The 12,087-nt window shown below is 31.0% G+C and overlaps 1 protein-coding gene across 5 annotated transcripts in view; it reads right to left on the minus strand.

Annotated features, from left to right (window-relative positions):
• LOC143250425 (stimulator of interferon genes protein-like) overlaps positions 1-10,069 on the minus strand; it is a 30,770-nt gene extending 20,701 nt beyond the window's left edge. Inside the window, exons 1-3 of one of the 5 annotated variants that reach the window (XM_076500899.1) lie at positions 9,593-10,069; positions 7,370-7,549; positions 4,765-4,958 (exon numbers count right to left, since the gene is read on the minus strand). In XM_076500899.1, coding sequence (XP_076357014.1) covers positions 4,765-4,958; positions 7,370-7,538 — 363 coding nt within the window. In that variant the 5' untranslated portion in view covers positions 7,539-7,549; positions 9,593-10,069. Of the gene's footprint in view, positions 1-4,598; positions 4,644-4,764; positions 4,959-7,369; positions 7,550-9,592 lie in introns of those variants that run through there. The other 4 variants (XM_076500898.1, XM_076500900.1, XM_076500902.1 and 1 more) reach the window with 4 other exon arrangements.
• Between the last annotated feature and the right edge of the window lie 2,018 nt (positions 10,070-12,087).

The raw sequence follows: 12,087 nt of genomic DNA on the forward strand, positions 1-12,087 counted from the left end.
ATCAAAAGTAGTGATTCTACTTGTTACTAATTACGACTATTCCAACTATACAAGCAATATTACCATTACATGTTGTGTTAATCACACACACATTGGGATTTGAGAGTACAAAGTTCTGATTCTTTTTGCAAATAAGCTTGCCTGTCCTGTCTTTATTGTTAAAGTGCTACTAGTAGTATCTCTGTGTCACTAATTTTCAGCTGCTGAATAAAAGGAAAGCAATTAACTAGTTCATAACAACTACCACCAACTCTCTGGCTACATAAACATTAAATAAAGGATAAATTTACTGTTTCTTTACACTGTGTTTCTAATATTATCATTATATATTTGTATCATTTTATGTCATATATGCAAGCATGAATCGAAAATGAAGGATTCATAGAGTCTGGACTGCATTCCACCTTTTCTTTATTTTTACAGATATTAACACCTGTATTAATGTTCAATAAGCAAGTGTGGGAGGAATTTAAAACTGTATTAATGTTCAATAAGCAAGTGTGGGAGGGATTTAAAAACTAGGTTTTTCTTAAATCATTACAACTGGAGTGTACAACAATCCACTTAATGCCTTAGCTAGTTACTAACATGTGTCTAGGCCAAAACATATATCAATGCCTTGTACACTTTTATGTTTCAACTTTTTTTCCACACATTCTAACAATGTGTGTATGTGGACTTGAGGAACCTTACAACATAAGCTTGTCAAAATACCATTTATTTATTGTTTAGAAATTGAATTTCTTATGAGAAAAGCATACTGTTCATGCCCAAAATAAACGTAAATGCAACTGATATGAGACTTGATAAATAACAACTATTTTAAAAAACTTGGAAACAGTCATCCAATTCACAAATACTGATTTTTTTTCAAATATAAATATTTATTACTTTGTAATTTCACAATCTTAAATGTCTGTTTTTGTTTTCACACCAGTCATATTAACAGAAATAGTGCTGAAACTGTGGATTACATCCTGGGGGTTATGACCTGACTATTCTTATCATATACAGTGTATACAAATATTACATAAACAAACACATAAAATAATTTTAAGAAAATAAATATATAAATGATTAATATCAACCCTTCAAACACAAACAAGGCAGTAGTAATGGTACTTACATAATAACACAGCCCAACTGCTATATATTAACTTTATGTTCAGGACTACATGAGTGTCATCCCTCCTATCTTGCTTTCATTGTTTTTGAAGAATTAATATTAACCATTCCTTCATTTATTTAAAAGGTTATTTTAATTACTTGTTTCATTGTTTTCAATACAACATTTCAACAGATATAAAAAGGTTGTATTTAGAACTTGGTTGAGGACCCAGTTGTAATATTTACTGTTTTACCTTTGACATAGTACACTTACTTCAGAAATACACGGTCAACAATTTCTGGTACCAAATATTATATTATCATTGTGAAAGGTTTTTCTTTCATGTAAAAAGTAATGAAAATATGTTTACGATGTTACACAGCTAACTTTTAAAAACTGGTTTCTTTATTGTTCCATTTGTTGGTGATTGCAAAACTACTTGATGGGTTATTCATGTTGTACCAGTCAGGCCTAACTGATATTATATATAACTGTAACAGTGAAACATTGCTGCTGCTGGTGTCAAGAAGCTAATCACTGCTATTTCTATTAACACAATAACATCTAAATAACATCTGTTTCTATTAACACAATAACATCTGAATAAACTTTCTAGATTTATTCTTATTCATTGCTTAATGATTTTCAAAATCTATTGGATAAAATTATAAATAATGAATGTTTTACTTTATTGAATAAATTGCTGTCATTCTGTTTTCAATAAAAGTTGGCTACTTGAAGAATACCAAGAAATACTAGGTTTTCACTTTGGCTAAATACTCAGTTCCCAAATATATAAAATTACAAAAAGAAATACTACGTTTTCACTTTGGCTAAATACTCAGTTCCCAAACATATAAAATCACATACACTTGTTCATTTCCCTTGATTTGCCACAAAGTGTTTAAGTAGCTGCAAAAATTTACAGATTCAGTGCTTTAGGCACCATCATTGTAGTAAACACATAATTAAAACAATACTGAATTGTACAAAACAGTGTTTACAGTTTTAAACAAACAAATATCAAGGCCAATCTGTTATTCACTTGTCACTGAATTATATTAATATTTATGGAAATCCACTTTTCATATATAACATAGGGCAAAAAGGAAAAAAAAAAAAAAAAAAAAGACCAGTTTTTACATAAAGATGCATAAAAGAAATTTCAAAACACCAAACATAATGAGTGCAGGGTATTGGTACCAAAGATGAGTATAGATATATAAACCATCAATCTTTTTAAAACTCTTAAACAGTGTAGCTGCATTTAGTATACAATACATTTTCACGTAAGAAATTTAGGAATAAAAAAGAAACTCAAGTTTCAAGACAGGAACTTTTCTTATTTTTCCCCACCACACAAATGTTTTCACACAAGTTTTAAATATAATTTTATATAGTAATTCTAACTGTACTTCAAAAATTTAACTGAATGAATATTTTTGAATTCATATTTTCTGATATTTGTTTTGTGTAATTTACGAAGAAAAATTAAAACATTCATATTCCAATTTCTGCATAAATGTCTCCATTTATGTTTTAGACATAAAAAACAACCTGCTTGTCAACTTTTTATTTTGAATATTTCTTACCACCTCAAACAATAAATTTATTTTACAAACAACTTATCACTCTTTAAGAATGCGCTATTTAATGTTTTCAAGCATTTCCCTTATTTTCTGTGCAGGCTATGATTGAAACCTTGTTAAAGTGTTACATAAATGTACTTTAATGATTTAGTAACATCAATTAAAACATGGCTTTTAAAGTAGGCTATATAGTTTTGATAATATAGGATACAGAAAGATTTAATTTTCAAGTAACAGTAGAGAAAATAAATTCAAGAGTTTTAGCTGTAGTTTTAGTAAATGTTTCTTTTCTTTGTGAATTGTGGAAATATTTATGTGTTAATTCATTTTATGTAATCCTAGTTAACTTACTTCCTATGTGTGTGTTTTAGTGGGAATAATCATATTCTTTGCTGTCAATAATCTTTCTCTTCTGTTGTCAATTAAAGGGAACTAAGCCTACAGTTACAGATCTTCCTATGAACTGGATCAAAGAGCATGTCACCACATTTGTTGGCTCACACTCAAAACATTATTGAACTACTATTTTATGAATTTATGTTATTAAGTTTGGCATAGAATTATAAATATAATTCAAAATTTGACACATACATTATTTAATTTCTTATTTTAAAAGTATATATCAAAAAATACACCTAAACATTGATTTTAGTGAATCACATGGTATGTTGAATGCAGCACTGGTTCAAATTAGATATTTGTGATGTCAAAATACCAAGTCTATAGTTCCGTTCAAATTAAGAATTCAAATTACTGACATTAACATGTTAGAATATAATATAAGAACTTCATATATTTACCATTTGTTGAGATATCACTCATACACAGAACCAGACACAGTTGTCCACTGACATCTTTCCATTTTTAGATATCACTCATAAACAGAACCAGACACAGTTGTCCACTGACATCTTTCCATTTTTAAATATCACTCATAAACAGAACCAGACACAGTTGTTCACTCACATCTTTCCATTTTCAGATATCACTCATAAACAGAACCAGACACAGTTGTCCACTCACATCTTTCCATTTTTAGAAATGCTTCCTTATATACACTTCTGTGTATGACATATCAGTAACCAATCAAAAGTTCAGGGTGTCCCCCTAATGGATTTTTCAGCAGGTTCATCTCATTCTTATCATACAAAACATCAAAGTTGTAAGTTGAGTGTGCAGTCTGCTCAAATTTTCATACTTTTTATTAACTCAAATACGGCTTACTTCGAGAGATTGATAAATATTATTGGAATTCTATGCTATCAGTAATTTATAGTTTTGGGTTATTTCATAAATGTGTGTATGTATATTTCAAATGCACATGAAAAAATTATTTCGTTTAAGATCCTCCAAGGGTGAAATTTTATAAGGTTTTCGCAACCTAGAATAAGCAGCAAATGAGTTCAAAGGTCGTAACTGGAGAAGATAACTGTTTGCTTATTTCTTCATAAAATATAAAACAGTACTTTTTTATTTAAAGAATGTTTTAGAACTCATTTGTAAATAGTAATAATATATAATATAATATTTACAAAATACCAGTCTACTAAAGCATAGCTAAGTCAAGTCACTTTGTAAAGACTAAAGGTCAGTTTTATATTACTGGATAGTGTGTACATACACCATATCATTGTAACTTCTGTACTGTTGGCCAAGCCTGACTAAAGATCAATATAAAATATATATAAATGGACTCTGTTATAAGATTTAAAGTTAGTCAGTCTAAATGTCTGTTTTTCTGTTATAATATGTAGTCATTCTAAAATGAAAAAGGTGTGATTTATATTTATTTCTACTTTTTATGGTGATTAAGAGATCAGACAAATAGACCAGTCCATTTACAACCAACAGATATATTCGTTCATTACTACTACATACAAAACAAGTAACGATATACTCACTGTTACTGAAACCAGCATATTTACAACCAATAGATATATTCGTTCTTTACCACTACATGCAAAACAAGTAACGATATACTCACTGTTTCTGAAACCAGCTTATTTACAACCAATAGATATATTCATTCATTACCACTACATACAAAACAAGTAACGATATACTCACTGTTACTGAAACCAGCATATTTACAACCATCACCAAATATATTTTCTTGTTACCATTGAACACAAAGCAAATCATGAGTTTATAACTGTTCTTGTGTCTAGTTTTAAGATGCCAAATCTCCTCAATGAGAAGGAAAATTCTGTAAAAACACTCTGCCAAAGTTATGATACTGATAAGCATCGTAGCATGTACAACTGGAAAAGAAGGAAAAAGAAATACTGTATTTCAGGAGGAATTCAAATACACGAGAAATTCAAGTGATTCAAAATTATCTTCAAAAAATTATAACGTCACTAATAATTTATACAACATAGATTAAAATAAAACTGTCTGTTAGTGTTAACATATTTAAAAATAAACTGCCTAATATGGACAAAATTAATATATATATGAAATAAACATATTATCCTAGTTTTTAACACACATACGTGTTGTTCCAACACATTCCTTGGCTTGTTTTAAAAACTAAACTTATATGATTAATTGACAAAACAAAAAGTCACTCAAAAAATGTGAAATATTTTAATTCACCAGCATTTACAGAGAAAATGATGCTATTTATCCCATAATGTGCTTAAATTTATAATGTTGTACATTAAACTGATTTGTTCATATATTTTCAAATTATAATGAATCTACTACATTTCTTTAAGTACTAACAGATAACTGAATAAGGTATGCTTTTCACAGAGATATCACTTTTTATGTCATTTTGACTGATATTTAAATCAGACTCACTGAAAAGATTAAATCTAATCAGTAATTCTATTTATATATCACAGATTTATTAACTGACTAAGGCAATGTAACAATGGATTTACATTCTAATTCTTTACACATATCAATGTGGCAACATTCTGTTACAAGCCTATATATACATAAACATCTGGTTCTAAGATTATCCCACATTTCATTGCATAACAAACCAAGTTATCATATTAATATATCTGATTCTCTACAAATTATAATTAATATAATATTTAATCCATTACATTTTTCATTCAAACTTTCAACATAATAAAACAATAGATTTTTCTCAACATGTAATTCCACTGTATATGTATACATCAGTATTTTCTATTTTTATCAATTCAGTTACAAATATTACTCTACACACATCTGTCCAGTGACTTGTTATAAAAACACACACATACTGTTTACATATATACCAACATCAGATATTTATTACTTTACACACATCTGTCCAGTGACTTGTTATAAAAACACACACATACTGTTTACATATATACCAACATCAGATATTTATTACTTTACACACATCTGTCCAGTGACTTGTTATAAAAACACACACGTACTGTTTACATATATACCAACATCAGATATTTATTACTTTACACACATCTGTCCAGTGACTTGTTATAAAAAACACACATATATACTGTTTACATATATACCAACATCAGATATTTATTACTTTACACACATCTGTCCAGTGACTTGTTATAAAAAACACACACGCACTGTTTACATATATACCAACATCAGATATTTATTACTTTACACACATCTGTCCAGTGACTTGTTATAAAAAACACACACGTACTGTTTACATATATACCAACATCAGATATTTATTACTTTACACACATCTGTCCAGTGACTTGTTATAAAAACACACGTACTGTTTACATATATACCAACATCAGATATTTATTACTTTACACACATCTGTCCAGTGACTTGTTATAAAAACACACGTACTGTTTACATATATACCAACATCAGATATTTATTACTTTACACACATCTGTCCAGTGACTTGTTATAAAAACACACACGTACTGTTTACATATATACCAACATCAGATATTTATTACTTTACACACATCTGTCCAGTGACTTGTTATAAAAACACACACGTACTGTTTACATATATACCAACATCAGATATTTATTACTTTACACACATCTGTCCAGTGACTTGTTATAAAAAACACACGCACTGTTTACATATATACCAACATCAGATATTTATTACTTTACACACATCTGTCCAGTGACTTGTTATAAAAAACACACAGGTGCTGTTTACATATATACCAACATCAGATATTTATTACTTTACACACATCTGTCCAGTGACTTGTTATAAAAACACACACGTACTGTTTACATATATACCAACATCAGATATTTATTACTTCACACACATCTGTCCAGTGACTTGTTATAAAAACACACACGCGTGCTGTTTACATATATACCAACATCAGATATTTATTACTTCACACACATCTGTCCAGTGACTTGTTATAAAAACACACAGGTGCTGTTTACATATATATCAACATCAGATATTTATTACTTTACACACATCTGTCCAGTGACTTGTTATAAAAACACACACGTAATGTTTACATATATACCAACATCAGATATTTATTACTTTACACACATCTGTCCAGTGACTTGTTATAAAAACACACACGTACTGTTCACATGTGTACCAACATCAGATATTTATTACTTTACACACATCTGTCCAGTGACTTGTTATAAAAACACACACGTACTGTTTACATATATACCAACATCAGATACTTATAATGTTCATAACTTTTAAAACCAGGTAAAAGTGACTTACTTCTTTCAGTGAGCACAGCAGCCTCTTTAATTTCCGTTTTTTTTTCAAAACTGATGCTTAGCCATAGAAAAAACACCAGAAGTGCAAATAAAATACATGCAAGTTGAGCTTTATATTTACGTTTCTCAGGAAAACTTTGAGGATTGAAGTTGTCATTTGAGGCTTGCATCTTCTTAAGTACTGGAAATTATTTTTAAAAAATCAGATTACATAAAAAATGTTCAATATTGTAATGGATACACTGTATCAAGCATGTAAAGGAGTGTTACAAGAGAAAGAGTCACACTGATAAGTTTGTCACAATGTGCTTTTCTCAACATTTAAAAATTGTTTAAAATTAACTATTTCACAATCATGTGACCTCTGGAAAAACCTTTTATGGTACTGGCAATACTGTGGAGATTGTCATGGAAACGAGTTTTAAAATATACCATTTAAATTATAGTTTCTGTGTAACTAAATTCTCTACATATAATGCTCAGCAATGGATAAAAAAGGTATTCCAATTCTAAAGCACAACATCCACTGAGGACATAAAATATACAAATGGAAAAATCAGTCTTTTCAAGTTAAACATTTACATCTAGAACATCATTTTAAATAAACCTTTGTGCCTTTTAAAGGAATCATTCTATGAACTTGTGTAATAAATCATTATATTTGTACTTATACATGATAAAGAGGTTGGCTGCCTAAAAACACCAGTTGTGTAGTGTACAAACCACAAAGTATCTACATGTTACAGTCTTCTAATGTTAATCTGTTACTCGCTGATAATTCCCATTTCACCTTTTAATTAAGCTTTGTAAGGAAACAGCAGATTAAGAAAGTTCAACTGATCATAATGTTTCTCATTTTACATAAAGTGTAGAAGAAACAGACTGGATTTTCAATAATCCCCAGTGCTTTATTTATTATTCTACAAAAGGTTTGGGTGCAATATACCAAGCAATTTTTCTTGAGGCTGGCTGGAGAATAACAATTATTACAAATAACCATTTCAGGCATATTTTTTTCCTTGTATGTCTAACATGCATGTTTTTTGTTCATTTTTATATTTATACAGCCTAACAGTCAATAGTATTGTTTGAACTGAAACTTTACTGTTAAAGACACCTTTTATCGAAACATTCTACTAGAGTTTTGTATGGTTCTTTGCTATCTCTATTGTGGTTCATGATCAAGGTATCAGATGTTACTGGCTGTGAAGAGGCTGCTGCTTTATTGAATTTGTCATATAAATGGCAGATGGTTTTTAATTATACTAACTGCAAGGTAAAGCATGTGATATCTTATAATTTATACAATAAGTATAGTTTTTGATGGCAATAGCTCTAAATGTATAATGAAATAAAAGTATATTGGTGCTCTGGCTTTTCAATGTCTAAAGTCAAACAACCATACTATCACAAGATTTTAGGTTTTATTTAGAGATATAATTTAATTGTATAGGTTTCAAGTGTTTGAACCTCACCTAGAGTACTGTGTACTACTGGGCTTCTTACCTCAAAAAAGAAAGAAAGAAATGAACTGTTGAAAATGGTTCAGAAGAGAACTACTAGTAGCACTAATATGATACCCGAGATAAAAAATTTGTCATAAAAAAACAGGTATAGATCTCTGTAACTGTTTTCACTTCAAAAGCCAGAAAGCTACAAGAGACATGAGATATTGTTATATGAACTGACAATGTTAATGAAGCATCTTTCTTCATGTAAACATTAACAGTGAGTACAAGATAAATATAAATTCTAAAAGATAGAAATCATTTCAAGTCACAATAGGTTTAGTTTTCTAACAGTGTAATCAGCTATTGGAATTACTTGCCTCCAGATGTACATTCAATGATGCAACAGAAGGAAGTTTAACTAAGGCTTGAAATTTATTTAAGCATTAAGATCTGGTCTTGATATATTTTTGTAGCTTAGATAGATACACAGGTTCCATGTCACCCTTAAAAACACCAAAGTTATATAACTAACTTATACTACTATCACGATTACTAGGGACAGGCCTAACTTAACAAGTTTACTTAGTTGTTAAACCCTTGGCTATACAAAATGCACACAACCTTCAACTTGAGTTTGTATCTCTGGTAGTTCACTACAAACACAAAACTGAAATAAATTCCTCTCAGTAATTCCCAGACTTATTCGCTAATTAACATACTTACAAATAATTAACCGACTTCAGTTATTAAGTTATTGTCTCAATGCACTATACCTTAATTGATGTTTTATATTGCCCACGATATCTCAAGCTCTTCAGAAAATTCCAGTTATTCCTCCATTCTGTACGAGTATGAAACCATCATCTAATATGTGATCAATTATTAGATAAAAGTACAATTACCTAACTTTGACGACATTAACCATTCAAACACAATACTGATAGTATAATACACTAATATCGGGATACATTTAGACGTTTTACGCTTTAGAATCAAACGCATATGGTTTTGGTTTCGGAACATTTTGTTCATATCAAAAGCGCCCTTTTTCGTGCTTTCGTCAGAAGTAACATCTCATGTGATTCATATTGTGTCTTATTTCACCATGAGCAATTATTTCACCACGAGCTATTTATTATTTTGAAGAAAGTTAAACACCTTCCTGTCACTAGACTTAGAAAATGTTTTGCTATTAGTATAATCTTTCAAATTATTAAAAATATTATCATCAATCCAGTTTTGGTAACGCTCGGTTAACTTAACTACAGTATCTATGTTCCAGTTTTTCAGTAATTGCATTCGACTGTAATATAACGTACAAGCATTTGAACTGATATTTGTTAAAATAATCATGTTGTAAAGATTAACAGCTCTAAAAAACACAGATTAAGTAATGAAAATAGGTTTGGAAACTGTGAAATCTATTATTAAAACTAGTTTTGACGATACACACGTCATCTTCAAGGGCACAAAGAAACTAGTCATGGTAACTTTTTATTTGGTATATTTGTTTTTTGTTGTTCGTTACTTAATTGGTGCTTATGAACGCTGATAACCTTTACAACATTTGTAACTGTCATAAAGTGCTACTCAATGGGTTAAACTGATCAAGTTTAAATAACACATTTTGTGATGTTTAAAATTGTATCGTGCTAATCACGAACTCGTAATTGCGAAATCTTTTGATAAATAACAAGGATGAATTTTTATGTTACACCAGGGGTCGGCAACCTCTTTCCGCACATGGGTTAAAGGTCATGTCTGTAAACTGATGGAAGGTCACATTAAGTTACAAACTTGAATTCTTTTATGGGACTACCACGGACTAGGTGCACTGAGGGCCGAATCCGGCTCGAGGCCCATAGGTTTCCGACCCCTGTGTTTACACAATCATTGTTTGAAAAAAGAAAGAATATTATCAACAATTAAATGTGTAATTTGATAAAATGCCCTAGGGAGCAATTTTGGAATGGTCAGGCCACTGCTATAACTGAAGAAATTAGCGTACCATTTGTGCAAAGCATGTATGTGATTTCTAATAAATTTGAAAATTTATTACTATGAGATTAAATTTTGAGACGATGTTTGTTTTTCGCACAAAGCTACTCTAAGGCTATCTATGCTAGCCGTCCCTAATTTAGCAGTGTAAGACAGCTACTTGGGCTACTCTTTTACCAACGAATAGTGAGATTAACCGTCATATTATAACGCCCCCATGGCTGAAAGGGCGAGCATGTTTGGTGCGATGGGGATGCGAACCCGCGACCCTCAGATTACGAGTCACACGCCTTAGCACGCTTGGCCATGCCGGGCCTTAAATTTTGAGACAATTTAACTACAAATACTGCGTATACACAACGTAATGCATTGAATTCAAATGAGCAAGTTTTGATAGATAAGTTGCGAGCGTATTTAACGAAGAAAGTATGCTTTTTTTCTGAAAGTTTCCAGTATAATTGTTTGTTCTCTTTGATGAACACCTCTTGTCACTTGTTTCTGTAAAATAGCTAGCATGTCAAGAATGTGACTTTGATGGTTAGTGGTTCGTATTCTGTTGCCGCAAAATTGCGTTCAACAATTCAGAGCTGTGACTGTGATATGGGCCCGGCATGGCCTAGCGCGTTAAGGCGTGCGCTTCGTAATCTGAGGGTCGCGGGTTCGCGCCAAACAGCTGTGGGGGCGTTATAATTTGACGGTCAATCCCACTATTCGGTAGTAAAAGACTAGCCCAAGAGTTGGCGGTGGGTGGTGATGACTAGCTGTCTTCCCTCTAGTCTTACACTGCTAACTTACAGACGGCTAGCACAGATAGCCCTCGAGTTTCTTTGTGCGAAATTCCAAAACAAACAAACAAAGACTGTGATATATATATGCACATTATTATATGTTGTAAGACTAACGATAAATACCCACTATTATATTGCACTCTGAGGGTCGGGGGCTCGAATCCCCTTCACACCAGACATGCTTGACCTTTCAACTTTAGGGGTATTATAATGTCACTTTTAACCCCACTATTCGTTGGTAAAATAGTATAAGAGTTGGCGGATGCAAAATTAGGGACGGCTAGTGCAGACAAACATTGTGTCGCTTTGCACGAATATTAAAAACAAATTCAGATGTTACCATTTCATATGTTGTACAATAAACTCATGTAAGGCCTCAAGTAGCATTTAACGCTGAAAACCATTAATCGATATCTGTGGTGAACATGACACATATAGTCCATTATGCGGCTTAGCGCTTAACATTAAACAAATGAAGACTT

Source organism: Tachypleus tridentatus, chromosome 5 (assembly GCF_004210375.1).
Source record: "Tachypleus tridentatus isolate NWPU-2018 chromosome 5, ASM421037v1, whole genome shotgun sequence".
NCBI classification, from domain to species: Eukaryota; Metazoa; Arthropoda; class Merostomata; order Xiphosura; family Limulidae; genus Tachypleus; species Tachypleus tridentatus.